We start from the raw sequence: 15,746 nt of genomic DNA, 5'->3' as shown, positions 1-15,746 counted from the left end.
TTGGAATGGGGAGGACTTCATATGGTGGGTCCCTTCTGTACATCCTGGGTTTCAGCACCACTTTCAGTTCCTTGATGAGGGTGGAATACAGAAGCACGGCAGGCGGGAATCAGTGTTCACACTCGCTCTTTATTTTCTGCTTTTCAGCGTCATACACTCACACTCTCCCAGTCTCTCACTCTCTCTCTCTCTCTCTCTCTCTCTCTCTCTCTCACACACACACACACACACACACACACACACACACACACACTACAATCATTGGCACCCCTGCATTTAATACTTTTCTATAACCTCCTTTTGCCAGTAAAACAGCACAGTGTCTTCTATAACATTTTATAAGGTTGGAGATACAGAGTATGGCATCTGAGACCATTCCTCTTTACACAATCTCTCCAGATCATCCAGGGTCCTCGGGCCTCTCTTGTGCTCTCTCCTCTTCAGCTCACCTCACAGGTTTTCAGTAGGGTTCAGCTCAGGGGACTGAGATGGCCACGACAGAAGCTTGATTCTGTAGTCTGCGAGTCTTGTGTTGATTTGGACATATGCTTCGGATCACTGTCCTGCTGGAGGATCCAGTGACAGCCCAGTTTTAGTTTCCTGACAGAGGCAGCCAGATTTTGTCCTGATATTTCCTGGAGTCCATGATGCCATGTACCCTAACAAGGTTTCCAGGGCCTTTGGAGGAAAAAAACAGCCCCAAAACATCACAGAACTTTCACCATATTTTACAGTTGGGATCGGGTTCTTTTCATTATAGCCATTCTTCTTTTTACACCAAACCCACTTTGAGTGTTTATTACCAAAAAGCTCCATTTGTTACATCAGAGCATAAAACACAGTTCCAGTCAAAGCTGTACAATTGTGGTTAACTGACAAAGGCTTTTTTTTTTTTTTGGAGTGCCTTCCAAATAATCTGTTGACATGGAGGTGGAGTCTGATGGTGGTTTTGGAGACGTGGGAACCCCAGGATTTTACTTTTTCTTGTAATTCACCAACAGAAATATTCCTTGGGGAATATCTCTCATCTCATCTCATTATCTCTAGCCGCTTTATCCTGTTCTACAGGGTCGCAGGCAAGCTGGAGCCTATCCCAGCTGACTACGGGCGAAAGGCGGGGTACACCCTGGACAAGTCGCCAGGTCATCACAGGGCTGACACATAGACACAGACAACCATTCACACTCACATTCACACCTACGGTTAATTTAGAGTCACCGGTTAACCTAACCTGCATGTCTTTGGACTGTGGGGGAAACCAGAGCACCCGGAGGAAACCCACGCGGACACGGGGAGAACATGCAAACTCCGCACAGAAAGGCCCTCGCCGGCCACAGGGATCGAACCCGGACCTTCTTGCTGTGAGGCGACAGCGCTAACCACTACACCACCGTGCCGCCCTCCTTGGGGAATATTTATTATTTATTTATTTAGTTAGCACATCTCTTATCATCCTCCTCACTGTACATGGGGCAAAATAAACCTGGGTCCTCTTCCAGACAAGTTTGTAACAGTTCCAGTTGTTGTCCCCTTTTTTTATTTTTACTAACAGTAGAAATGGACATTTTCAGGTGAGTAGCTATTTTTAATAACCATTCCCTGACTTATGAAGGTCAATACACTTCTCCCTCATTTGGTTTGTGTGCCTCTTATCTTTCTCATGTTGATGGATGCCTAAGGGAATTTGGCCTCTGTCACCCTCATTTTTGTTCCCTGGTTAATCAGGAAGTCATGGGTTACAGCTTGAAAGTTCCTACACACTCCAATCAACTCTGAAATACTGTACAATTTAAATGGGAAACATGCCTCAGTTACATTGTGTTGACTATAATTTCCAAGGATACTAATACTTGTGGCTTATTATTATTTCTTGATGAGGGATTTGTTTTTCTCTGAATGAATTTATTTCAATTAAAGGTTGGGGTGCCAATAATTGTGGGTGGCACTGTTCGTATTTTCATTGGCCATTCTAATAGAAATGTCTGCACACCTGCACATTCATGCATAATTGCATGAACTGTATTTGGATAATTCTACATGATTGGCTGACTAGGTAACTGCATGAATGATACAGGTATATAGCTGTTCCTGTTAAAGTGGCCTGTAGATGTATAATTGAGGTTTTGCCACGTCACCGCCTATTTTGTTTTCTATAGCTCACAGAGGAGGAAATGGCCCGACCACGAACACGAGAGGAGTATGACCACCAAAAAGCTCGGAATCCAAAATCATCCAGGTAGTAGACATGTGTATGGAATTCATAATAATGTTAGTGTTGAAACCCACACTGTTGCACTCCAGTTTTTATCCCCCACTGGCTGAAAGGCCCGAAGGGGGATTATGTCGTGGCAATTTCCATCCGTCCGTCCTGAGAAGGTTGCAGGGATGAGAATTTTCCGCCGATCGGCAGATTTCCGACTTTTTCAGACCAAAATGATTGTTTTTGAGATCGATGTAAATCCGTTGAGAAATTTTCGGGGGGTGTATGGTTAACAATCTGTGGTCACCTTATAACGCAGACATCCCAAGTCTCCCAGAAGTTCCAGGAGTCTCCCGCATATTGATAGTGGCTCCCTGATGCCCGCAAATTGGAGAATATCTCCCGGAATGTAGCGCAAGCGAGCAAGAGCGTGCACACGAAACATTAATGTCTGCATCGCGCATCTTAGAATGTGCGCATATGACTGCGTGAGCGAGGGAGAGTGAGAGAGACTGCATGTGTGCCTGTTCATGTAGCGCATGCTAGACAAAGAGCATCCTGATTGGCCTATTTTGCTGAGTAACCCAATCAGCTTTCAGTGTGGGCGGGCTTTTATCTCTTTTCTCGAGGACCGAAGTTTTCAGTTGAGTCAGTGCAGCTTACAGGATCGTCATGGCAGAGAGAGAGCGCGCGCCCCAAAAAACGAAAATACAAAACCCACTTCACCTCAGATTACACAAAAGGATATCCCTGTCTAATAAGGGTAAAAAATAATGACAGTTTCGCCCGCTGGGTGCCTGCGGCCCCTGAACCCCCGTATTTTTTCAGACTTTACTATTTTTCATTCTCATCCCTGAGGTTGCTCACATTCTGAAATTGGCTCCTCTCAAAATTTGTGGAGGAATTTCACAAAACTTGGCAGGATTCTTTGTTATATAACAGTAATACTCATATTGCGATTTCATTTCGTTTGTGAAAATTTTACCAGAGTTTTTGACCCTCGATTAAATAACTTGTACTTTGAGAATTTCACGAGATATGGAGACAGAAATGTGTGGTTTTTCTTTTTTTTTTTTATATATATATATATATATATACACACACACACACACACACATACACACACACACACTGTGTGTAATATATATATATATATATATAAAAATATACACACACATATACATATATATTATATACACACACACACACAGTGGGGCAAAAAAGTATTAAGTCAGTCACCAATTGTGCAAGTTCTCCCACTTAAAAAGATGAGAGAGGCCTGTAATTTTCATCATAGGTATACCTCAACTATGAGAGACAAAATGAGAAAAATCCAGAAAATCACATTGTCTGATTTTTAAAGAATTTATTTGCAAATTATGATGGAAAATAAGTCAGTAGCAAAAGTTCATCTCAGTACTTTGTTATATACCCTTTGTTGGCAATGACAGAGGTCAAACGTTTTCTGTAAGTCTTCACAAGGTTTTCACACACTGTTGCTAGTATTTTGGCCCATTCCTCCATGCAGATCTCCTCTAGAGCAGTGATGTTTTGGGGCTGTCGCTGGGCAACACGGACTTTCAACTCTCTCCAGAGATTTTCTATGGGGTTGAGATCTGGAGACTGGCTAGGCCAGTCCAGGACCTTGAAATGCTTCTTACGAAGCCACTCCTTCGTTGCCCGGGCAGTGTGTTTGGGATCATTGTCATGCTGAAAGACCCAGCCACGTTTCATCTTCCATGCCCTTGCTGATGGAAGGAGGTTTTCACTCAAAATCTCATGATACATGGCCCCATTCATTCTTTCCTTTACACGGATCAGTCGTCCTGGTCCCTTTGCAGAAAAACAACCCCAAAGCATGATGTTTCCACCCCCATGCTTCACAGTAGGTATGGTGTTCTTTGGATGCAACTCAGCATTCTTTCTCCTCCAAATACAACAAGTTGAGTTTTTACCAAAAAGTTCTATTTTGGTTTCATCTGACCATACGACATTCTCCCAATCCTCTTCTGGAACATCCAAATGCTCTCTAGCAAACTTCAGACGGGCCTGGATATGTACTGCCTTAAGTGGGGGACACGTCTGGCACTGCAGGATTTGAGTCCCTGGCGGCGTAGTGTGTTACTGATGGTAGTCTTTGTTACTTTGGTCCCAGCTCTCTGCAGGTCATTCACTAGGTCCCCCGTGTGGTTCTGGGATTTTTGCTCACCGTTCTTGTGATCATTTTGACCCCACGGGGTGAGATCTTGTGTGGAGCCCCAGATCGAGGGAGATTATCAGTGGTCTTGTATGTCTTCCATTTTCTAATAATTGCTCCCACAGTTGATTTCTTCACACCAAGCTGCTTACCTATTGCAGATTCAGTCTTCCCAGCCTGGTGCAGGTCTACAATTTTGTTTCTGGTGTCCTTTGACAGCTCTTTGGTCTTGGCCATAGTGGAGTTTGGAGTGTGACTATTTGAGGTTTTGGACAGGTGTCTTTTAGACTGATAATGAGTTCAAACAGGTGCCATTAATACAGGTAACGAGTGGAGGACCGAGAAGCCTCTTAAAGAAGTTACAGGTCTGTGAGAGCCAGAAATCTTGCTTGTTTGTAGATGACCAAATACTTATTTTACTGAGGAATTTACCAATTAATTCATTAAAAATCCTACAATGTGATTTCCTGGATTCTTTCCCCCCATTCTGTCTCTCATAGTTGAAGTGTACCTATGATGAAAATTACAGGCCTCTCTCATCTTTTTAAGTGGGAGAAATTGCACAATTGGTGGCTGACTAAATACTTTTTTGCCCCACTGTGTGTGTGTGTGTGTGTGTATATATATATATATATATATATATATATATATATATATATATATATATATAAAAATTTATTTATATGGTTCTTCTGAAATCAACTCCTCTCACAATTTGTGGAGGAAGTTCACGAAACTTGGCAGGATTCTTTGTTATATGTCAGTAATGCACATATTGAAATTTTGTTTAATTTGGGCAGATTTTACCAGAGTTATGCCCTTGATTATTAACAAACTTGTACCTTGGCAATTTCATCAAGGTGTGCTTGCTTTCTGAAATCAACTTCCCTCACAATTTTTACCATCCCTAAAATGTTAGTGCTCTTAGGCTTTTAGAACTTTATAGTAGACCAGGCTGGACCTGGTGTACATATGGATCTTCAGTTGATTCTTGGTTAGTCTTTGTGTTTTTTAAATAGTCAATATACAGTATATGGAGGAGGAATCTGAATTATTATCCCCCGCTGGCCGAAAGGCCCGAAGGGGGATTGTGTTGTGGCAGTGTCCGTCCCGGGAAGGGTACTCGCCTTCTGAAATCAACTCCTCTCACAATATTTGGAGGAATTTCACGAAACTTGACAGGATTCTTTGTTATATGTCGGTAATGCGCGTATTGCAATTTCGTTCAGTTCAGTCACATTTTACCAGAGTTACAGCCTAGTTGCTAGCGGGGGATATTGTGCTCTCAGAGCACTCTTGTTCATCTTTTCATTCTCTTTATTCATGTCTTTCTTTGTCTGTCCTCATTTTCAGACCTCCACCACATATCCATAACTACGTGAATGTTGACTCCAGTTACACTTATTCAGATAACTACTCCCCTCGCCCACCTTCCAGACCTGAGGCTGCTTACAAAGGTTTGTATGTATACTTTGGCTCTTTTGCATGTAGACTCCCCCCTTTTGGGTGGAAGTAGTATGAAGTAATTGTGGAAGGACTGACCAGGAGTACTAGGGCAGTGTTGGGTCCTATCTCTTTGTTTTAGTTGGGAGGAAGATTCAGGTGTGGTCTGTGAACAAAACTTAAGTTGATGGTAGGGCTGCAGTGAATAATTGGTCAATTGGAATAATGACCTTCTGGAAAAATAACACATAATTTTAAGATCTTTGTTTAAATGCACACACATGTGAAACTATAATACAATATTTTGATGTGATTTTAAAGTTGTTGGTTTTTTTTTTTTTTCATTTTTCATTAGTTTCTAAGAATATGATGAGGAACAGTGGATGTGCATTGCCCCTGTTAAATTCTGCTTATTAACTATTTTGTATTGAGATGTCCAAGCTTATCTATTTTTCTATCTTTATCACACATTTATGGTAATTTTTTTTAATCTATTGTTCCTGCCCAATTAGAAAGCATTCTCTTGCGCTACAACCCCGATTCCAAAAGTTGGGACAAAGTACAAATTGTAAATCAAAACGGAATGCAATGATGTGGAAGTTTCAAAATTCCATATTTTATTCAGAATAGAACATAGATGACATACCAAATGTTTAAACTGAGAAAATGTATCATTTAAAGAGAAAAATTAGGTGATTTTTAAATTTCATGACAACAACACATCTCAAAAAAGTTGGGACAAGGCCATGTTTACCACTGTGAGACATCCCCTTTTCTCTTTACAACAGTCTGTAAACGTCTGGGGACTGAGGAGACAAGTTGCTCAAGTTTAGGGATAGGAATGTTAACCCATTCTTGTCTAATGTAGGATTCTAGTTACTCAACTGTCTTAGGTCTCTTTTTTTGTCATATCTTCCATTTTATGATGCGCCAAATGTTTTCTATGGGTGAAAGATCTGGACTGCAGGCTGGCCAGTTCAGTACCCGGACCCTTCTTCTACACAGCCATGATGCTGTAATTGATGCAGTATGTGGTTTGGCATTGTCATGTTGGAAAATGCAAGGTCTTCCCTGAAAGAGTCGTCGTCTGGATGGGAGCATATGTTGCTCTAGAACCTGGATATACCTTTCAGCATTGATGGTGTCTTTCCAGATGTGTAAGCTGCCCATGCCACACACACTAATGCAACCCCATACCATCAGAGATGCAGGCTTCTGAACTGAGCGCTGATGATAACTTGGGTCGTCCTTCTCCTCTTTAGTCCGAATGACACGGCGTCCCTGATTTCCATAAAGAACTTCAAATTTTGATTCGTCTGACCACAGAAGAGTTTTCCACTTTGCCACAGTCCATTTTAAATGAGCCTTGGCCCAGAGAAGACGTCTGCGCTTCTGGATCATGTTTAGATACGGCTTCTTCTTTGAACTATAGAGTTTTAGCTGGCAACGGCGGATGTCATGGTGAATTGTGTTCACAGATAATGTTCTCTGGAAATATTCCTGAGCCCATTTTGTGATTTCCAATACAGAAGCATGCCTGTATGTGATGCAGTGCCGTCTAAAGGCCAATTTATGCTGACAACCCAGTCCTCGCAGACGGTGTCGCAGACAGTGTCTGCGTAGCCCCCCCACCTTCGCAGACGCTCTGCGCGCACCTCCCAAAAATTGTGACCACCGCAGAAGCCTCGCAGACAAGAGGGCTCTGATTGGTCCACTCTACATCCGCTGTACACGCACTTCCGCTTCCCTACTTTCCCGGTTTGTTTTGTTTTCACGACCGGCATTTTTAAAAACACGAGCGAAGATGGAGCAGCATGAAGAGCAGTTGATTGAGGAAGTGAAGTAGTACGGACATCTATACGACTCCAGTTCTAGTCATTATAAAAAAGTTCTAGTCATTATAAGTAACCGGAGGATAAACACTCCATTAACCACACCCACCAACTACTCCTAGCGACTTCTCGCCCCCTTGCGTTGTGCCGGTGAATAACATCGCGCACGCCTATTCCCCCGCTCAACAATAAATTACAACTGTCTGCGAAAAGCTATCTGCGAAAGCCTTGTCGCACAAGCATGCAGAGGCCTTAAGGGCCCGAAGATCATGGGCACCCAGTATGGTTTTCCATCCGTGACCCTTACGCACAGAGATTCTTCCAGATTCTCTGAATCTTTTGATGATATTATGCACTGTAGATGATGATATGTTCAAACTCTTTGCAATTTTACACTGCCGAACTCCTTTCTGATATTGCTCCACTATTTGTCGGTGCAGAATTAAGGGGATTGGTGATCCTCTTCCCATCTTTACTTCTGAGAGCCGCTGCCACTCCAAGATGCTCTTTTTATACCCAGTCATGTTAATGACCTATTGCCAATTGACCTAATGAGTTGCAATTTGGTCCTCCAGCTGTTCCTTTTTTGTACCTTTAACTTTTCCAGCCTCTTATTGCCCCTGTCCCAACTTTTTTGAGATGTGTTGCTGTCATGATATTTCAAATGAGCCAATATTTGGCATGAAATTTCAAAATGTCTCACTTTCGACATTTGATATGTTGTCTATGTTCTATTGTGAATACAATATCAGTTTTTGAGATTTGTAAATTATTGCATTCTGTTTTTATTTACAATTTGTACTTTGTTCCAACTTTTTTGGAATCGGGGTTGTACTTTGGTCAGAAGGTTGGTATGTTGTATGATAATGAGTTCAAATTGAACATTGTCTTGAATGAATCATTAGACTCGTGTCAAGAACCAAGTGTTGATTCACAGATTCTAGGCGTTTCAAACGAAGAGTTAATCCCTAAGCTTTTGGGGGGGGAATGATTCACTTCGCGCACACATGCAGCAAGTCAAGTGAATTTAGCATCAGAGTGTTTTTGTTCGTGAGACAACCAGAGGATATTTATTCTGCCTTTATTTTGAATTTGTCTGGTCAGAATTGAAGAAATCGGGGTTTGAAATGCAGATAAGATATATAGTCAAAAGGAAAAAAAAAAGAGTGAAGAACCAGTAAAAAATGTACAGAACACTGTGACCTTGTGATAGTTTGGGCATCTCATTTGTTTGAAATAAACATGTTAATATTATCATCTGATTTAATGTCAGTAGTGTTGTGTTGCAATTATTATTGAATTAAGCCTAGTTAAGAGTTCTATAGTAGTAGTAGTACGAATATTACTTGATTGCAGTGCTGCATATTAATATTTTGAAGAAATATTTTCTTGTATTTAAATAGTTATTAATTATTATAGATGGATTTAAAAAATCAGAATGTTAAAATGAAAAACGTTCCAGTGTTTTAAAGGGAAGAACATATTTTAAAATGTATATAATATAGTATATTCATGTCTTGCATATGTCTTTGTCCAACAGGTGCCTACTACAGACAGTGACTTGAGGCCCTTGCTCTCATGTCATGATTTGTGCTGTACTGCTGTTTTTTTTTTTTTCTTTTCTTCACTTTTTGAAGATTGCTGTATACTACTAGCAGGAGGGTGTGGGGTCTGTTTTTGCGCTGATCGAATATAAACCACCAAGTCCAGACTTTTGAATACACACATGTATTGTCATAGCTCTGCACGATGATTAAGCACCCATTTCTTGTGCATGTTTGAAAATTTTCTGACAACAATGACAGATTTTTATTTATTTTTAATTTATGTTTTGTAAAAAAAAAAAAAAGTGATATGAAAATCCTATAACTTACTTTTCTAGATATTACATTATTGTGATATCAGTGTTGTAATGAGTAAATGTATTTACTGCCACATGCACACATTAGCCATGCCAGTACACTGAGAACTGATGTATACTTCCTTTTCATATCAGCAGGTGTGTCCTGCGTGTTGGGTTGGTTTGTTTGTTTGTTTGTTTTTGTTTGTTTGTTTGTTTGTTTGTTCACAATTTTGCCTTCAATTGGGCATGGCAGTTATGTCTGCAAAGACAACTGTAACAATAAATGCAGAACAGGAGTGAGTATTTACTGCTCATCATGCCATGTCGGATTGTTTTCAGTCTAAAATGATCTCCGTTATACATCTGCATTTGTTCAGGGAAATGTTCGACATAATTATATCTCCCTGTATAGAAATGAAAGCCAAACAAAAGTTAAATTCCTTTGGTACAGTATTAGTGCCTCTACTTATACTAGTGTTCAGTTGCCAGTACTATATCTTGTATTCATAAACATGAAGTCATCATTTATCTGTCATTGAAGAATTGAACAAGTTACTATGCTGAAGTAAAGTATTATTCAACCGTTTTTCCTTGTTCAGCGGTTTTAATTACCAGTATGTATATTTTCGTGATGATTCTATTACATACATACATAAAGTAGTCCAAGGACTAGTGGAGATGCCTCGCTTGCTCTTTATCTGCCAGAAATAAACAGTCTTGCATTCATGTTTTGCACTGAATGTTGAAAATGATTAGCTGTTTGTTTGTAGATGATCATTTCTGGAATATAATGAAGTGCTTACTGTAAAGTGACTTTGCTTTAACTACTGTCATCAGCTCATATTTTGAAGAGCAAGGAATCAGATTTATATATCAATATTTTAAGAGGCAATAAAAAAAAAATCATCCATTTGTTATTCAGTGATGAAATTCATGCTCAAAAAAGGCCACGAGTAGAACTATTCTAAAATCAAATGCTGTATGTCTTGTGATCTACCATGAATGTTTGTATCTTGCACATTTATTTCATAAGTAACACTGGCCAAGTATGATTTAAATAAGGAATAAATGGATTTTACATAAGATTTTTTGAGGGTTGGTTTGTTTGTTAATCTAAAATTTAGTTAACTTTTAAGATGTGTTCTTGTGTGTATTATTGGTAAAGCTCTCAACTGATTTAAAAACATCCCATTTTTGGATGCCAAAAAGTGCTCGCTTTACTGTCAGATGATCAGAGATTGCGAGTGCTATCTGGGTGGGAGGGGCATACTCTCTCTTCCCCCATCAATCACGGAGACACTTGCAATTGTCTGATCTCATGTAAGCAGAAGAGGACAGATAGTGCTTTCCTCTGAATGTGTTATGCTGATCTGTGAAACAGCATGAGCAGCAGTTGTCTGGCTTCATCTGTCCTGGAGGAAGCACGTGTAAGCCCGGTGATTAGCGATAATATTACAGGGGAAAGCTGGCTGATGGGTTAGAATTGGTCAAATTGTGGAGAAAATTTGAGAGGAATCTTTCTTCTCAGAGGATTTCAGCAGCAAGAATGTTCATTGTAATATGTTGCAAATCAGTCCTTTCATGGTCAGTAAAAAGCATCTGTTGAGAAAATGTTTGATTAATTCTAAAAATATTACGCCTTTCTATCTCATCATCTGTATTTTTAAAAGTAAAATAAAATATTATGCATCTCTCCATAAATCCTACATAAATACAGTGGTGCTTGAAAGTTTGAGAACCCTTTAGAATTTTCTATATTTCTGCATAAATATGACCTAAAACAACATCAGATTTTCACACAAGTCCTAAAAGTAGATAGAGAGAGCCCAGTTAAACAAATGAGACAAAAATATTATACTTGGTCGTTTACCTATTGAGGAAAATGATCCAATATTACATATCTGTGAGTGGCAAAAGTATGTGAACCTTTGCTTTCAGTATCTGGTGTGACCCCCTTGTGCAGCAATAACTGCAACTAAACGTTTCCGGCAACTGTTGCTCAGTCCTGCACACCAGCTTGGAGGAATTTTAGCCCGTTCCTCCATACAGAACAGCTTCAACTCTGGGATGTTGGTGGGTTTTCTCACATGAACTGCTCGCTTCAGGTCCTTCCACAACATTTTGATTGGCTTAAGGTCAGGACTTTGACTTGGCCATTCCAAAACATTAACTTTATTCTTCTTTAACCATTCTTTGGTAGAACAACTTGTGGGCTTAGGGTCGTTGTCTTGCTGCATGACCCACCTTCTCTTGAGATTCGGTTCATGGACAGGTTTCCTGACATTTTCCTTTAGAATTCGCTGGTATAATTCAGAATTCATTGTTCCTTCAATGATGGCAAGCCGTGCTGGCCCAGATGCAGCAAAACAGGCCCAAACCATGTTTCACAGATGGGATAAGGTTCTTATGCTGGAATGCAGTGTTTTTCTTTCTCCAAACATAACGCTTCTCATTTAAACCAAAAAGTTCTATTTTGGTCTCATCCATCCACAAAACATTTTTCCTTCTGGCTTGTCCACATGATCTTTAGCAGACTGCAGACGAGCAGCAATGTTCTTTTTGGAGAGCAGTGGCTTTCTCCTTGCAACTCTGCCATGCACACCATTGTTGTTCAGTGTTCTCCTGATGGTGGGCTCATGAACATTAACATTAGCCAATGTGAGAGAGACCTTCAGTTTCTTAAAAGTTACCCTGGGGTCCTTTGTGACCTTGCTGACTATTACACGCCTTGCTCTTGGAGTGATCTTTGTTGGTCGACCACTCTTGGGGAGGGTAACAATGGTCTTGAATTTCCTCCATTTGTACACAATCTGTCTGACTGTGGATTGGTGGAGTCAAAACTCTTTAGAGATGGTTTTGTAACCTTTTTCAGCCTGATGTGCATCAACAACACTTTTTCTGAGGTCCTCAGAAATCTCTTTTGTCCATGCCATGATGCACTTCCACAAACGTGTTGTGAAGATCCTTGATAGATCCCTGTTCTTTAAATAAAACAGTGTGCCCACTCATACCTGATTGTCAAGTTTATTTGTATAGCGCTTTTAACAATAATAAACATTGTTGCAAAGCAGCTTTTACAGAATTTGAATGACTTAAAACACGAGCTAATTTTATCCCTAATCTGCCCTCAATGAGCAAGCCTGTGGTGACGGTGGCAAGGAAAAACTCCCTCAGACGACATGAGGAAGAAACTTCGAGAGGAACCAGACTCAAAAGGAAATGCATCCTCATTTGGGCAACAACAGACAACATGACTATAACATTAATAGTTTTAACATGAAGTCAGTTTCGTTGATGTTATATCTCTTCATTGATGGAAACTTGAGTGCAAAACTGTTTGACAACTGCAGTCCTAAAGTTAGCAAGTCAACTGTAGTCCTCAGCATTACTGTAAGTGTCCAGAGCGTCTTCCAAGTATGACTTTCAACTGTCCATATGGGGCTGTACTCCACAGGAGCGATGTGATGAGACTCCAACCAGGCATAGGGCATCAGGATGGATCAGGCAGGTCCGAGTAGCAGAAGAGGTCAGGATTGACATGTAACTCATGCCCCTTTTCCACCAAAGCAGTTCCAGGGCTGGTTCGGGGCCAGTGCTTAGTTTGGAACCGGGTTTTCTCTTTTCCACTGACAAAGAACTGGCTCTGGGGCCAGAAAAACCGGTTCCAGGCTAGCACCAACTCTCTGCTGGGCCAGAGGAAAGAACCGCTTACGTCAGCGGGGCGGGGCGGAGTTGTTAAGACCAACAACAATAACAAGGCCGCGAAAGATCGCCGTTTTTAAGCGACGAGAAGCAGCAGCTGTACAAACGCGAAGTCATCCATTATTATTGTTGTTGTTGCTGCTGCTGCTTCTTCCGTGTTGTTTTTGCTTTGATATTTGCGCCAAGGTTTAAGTAAACGTAGCGCCGTAACTGACGTATACAGCGACGTGTAACAGGGGCGTCGTAGTGGGGGGAAAAGGGGGACTGAGTTACCAGGGCCCCAAGTGGGGGGAGGGCCCTTGAGGAGTCTGTAATTTTCTTTTCTTTTGAATATCAATACCATTTAAAGATCACAATATATGTTGCTAACTAATGTAAATGTAATGTTTTGGGTAAATAAATTGTTTGATTAATGGATTGAATTGTGTGTCCTAGCCTACATATAGTGTCCGGGGACAGGCCCCCCCAGCCCACCCTTTGCACGAAGTGGTTTAGTCCGCTTTCACCGGGCTTTTTTAACTAAGCGCATTTAACACGTTCATTCTGCTGAAGCAGCACTGCGCGTTGTAGGCTATCTGTGCTATGGAAGATGATGCACAAGAAAACAAAATCCGGTTTTTAGAAATGAAAAGAGAGGCAGGAAAGAGACAAGAAAAGAAATGAGGGAAAGCAACTGCTCAAAACTTCTTTCCCAAGAAAGGTGAGCCCAAGTGTGAAAGCAAATAGCCTACATTAAACGACCCCCTGTGGTTATAAATGCTTCAATACCACTGCGATTGTCAGTGCTAAAAACTGCACAGCACAAAATTAGAAATAACATGATGCCTTTTTTCTCTGCATTGCAATAGTATACTAATCGAAAATTAAATTATATTGGGCCATAACATAATTAGGCTAATAGCTGGGATATAAATTCCAGTGTTTAGCACTTTGTGGAAGCCTGTTTTCTTTTTGCCCTTTTTAAAATGAAAAATGACAAGAGAGTCAAGTTTTGTTTACCTTTCATTCTAAAGGAAGTATTTTGTTAATGTAGAAATCTGGAAATGGCATTTCTTTTATGTAATAAATAAGCTACTTGATAAAAATCTGTTCTCTTCAGCCCAATGCAAAGGTGCTCAATTTTCATGCAGGCCTATTATGTTTGGTGACCTTTGGTGGCATTTACTGTTATAACTTTTAATCATTCTGCAAATAAAACAAAGATTCAGTGACGTATTGTGTGATTAGGGTTTTTTATTCATTTAAGAGTTGTTAGATTAATGTGTGGCTACATAACTGACTGGACTGGTAGTACGCCCTTGTTAGATACTTTCAGCATTGTTAACTGGTGAGCTTTTTTTGGGGGGGGGGCCCATGGCCACTGCTTGTGCATAGGGCCCAGAATTTGGTGCAACGCCCCTGACGTGTAATGACGTGGCTCCACTTAGCACCGCGAGCTATGGAAAAGCAAACTGGTTCTCAGCTGGCTCGCAAATTGAACAAGTTGTGAACCAGCACCAGCACTGGCCCCGAACCAGCCCTGGAACTGATTTGGTGGAAAAGGGGTATCAGAGGGACAGATGGGGGTGGGGAGAGAAAACAGGTTGTTTGGTATGCCCAATATCACCTGAATAAGTAGGAACAGTATACATTTTGCACTGTATACCAGGTTGTGATCAGACTTCCCTAGTGGGGGGAGGGGTGTGACTCTGTATGCATCCCTCACATTAGCATACTTTACAATTGTCCTGTTGTTCCTTGTTGGACAGTCCACAACCTGGTAAAAAGCAGCCAAAGTAGAGTCCAAAGCAGCGTGATTAAAGTCCCCAGAAATGATCATAAATGCCTCAGGGTGCTATGTCTGCAGCCTTGCTGTGACAGAGTGAATCCTCACATGCAGCGGCTGCGTCTGCCCTCGGAGGGATGTACACACAGATGGTGATCATGTGGCTGAACTCCCTCGGCAGATAATATGGCCACAGGCTAACAGCTCCAAGTCCGGGCAACATAAGACTGTCTTTACAGAGATATGTCCCAGGTTACACCAGCGGTTGTTTACGTAGATTATGAGTCCCCCACCTTTGCCTTTCCCGCATGCTTTAGTGTCTCTGTCGGCTCTCACAGCAGTGAATCCCCGCAGGTCCACGTTAGCATCCAGTACAAGGTGTGTTAGCCATGTCTCCGTAAAGATAAACAAGCTGCTCTCACAGTAAATCCACTGGTTGTTCTGTGCAGATAGCTCGTTGACAGTGGCGATTCTAGGGTCTAGTGGGGCCCCAATCAGAAATTCATTGGGGGGCCCCACCACCGCCCGCCCGACCACCACCACACACGCACACACACAACAGAATTTCACTAGGACAAACTCTGGACCTTTGTAATTTTAATAAATAACCAACAAATTGTAGCAAGTATAGTTTTGTTTTATTTCACAAGTTAGAAATATTACATAAACAAACATGAACATTGTGAAGTTTCTGTTTATTTTAACAGAGAGTGCAATATTAAATATAATATTATATTAAATGTATTATTTCAATATTATATTAA

The 15,746-nt window shown here is 41.0% G+C and overlaps 1 protein-coding gene across 3 annotated transcripts in view; it reads left to right on the top strand.

The window, feature by feature from the left end:
* The window catches only part of ccdc50a (coiled-coil domain containing 50a), a 72,624-nt gene extending 62,026 nt beyond the window's left edge, over window positions 1-10,598 (top strand). For all 3 annotated transcript variants that reach the window (XM_060941827.1, XM_060941826.1, XM_060941825.1), the window contains 3 exons: window positions 2,157-2,236; window positions 5,751-5,854; window positions 9,213-10,598. In XM_060941827.1, coding sequence (XP_060797810.1) covers window positions 2,157-2,236; window positions 5,751-5,854; window positions 9,213-9,232 — 204 coding nt within the window. In that variant the 3' untranslated portion in view covers window positions 9,233-10,598. The remainder of the gene's footprint in view (window positions 1-2,156; window positions 2,237-5,750; window positions 5,855-9,212) is intronic.
* Window positions 10,599-15,746: the final 5,148 nt, after the last annotated feature.

The sequence above is a fragment of the Neoarius graeffei genome, chromosome 15, assembly GCF_027579695.1.
Source record: "Neoarius graeffei isolate fNeoGra1 chromosome 15, fNeoGra1.pri, whole genome shotgun sequence".
In the NCBI taxonomy this organism is placed as follows: Eukaryota; Metazoa; Chordata; class Actinopteri; order Siluriformes; family Ariidae; genus Neoarius; species Neoarius graeffei.
The sequence above is the reverse complement of the archived record's forward strand: the minus strand, read 5'-3'. Positions and strand labels throughout refer to the sequence as shown.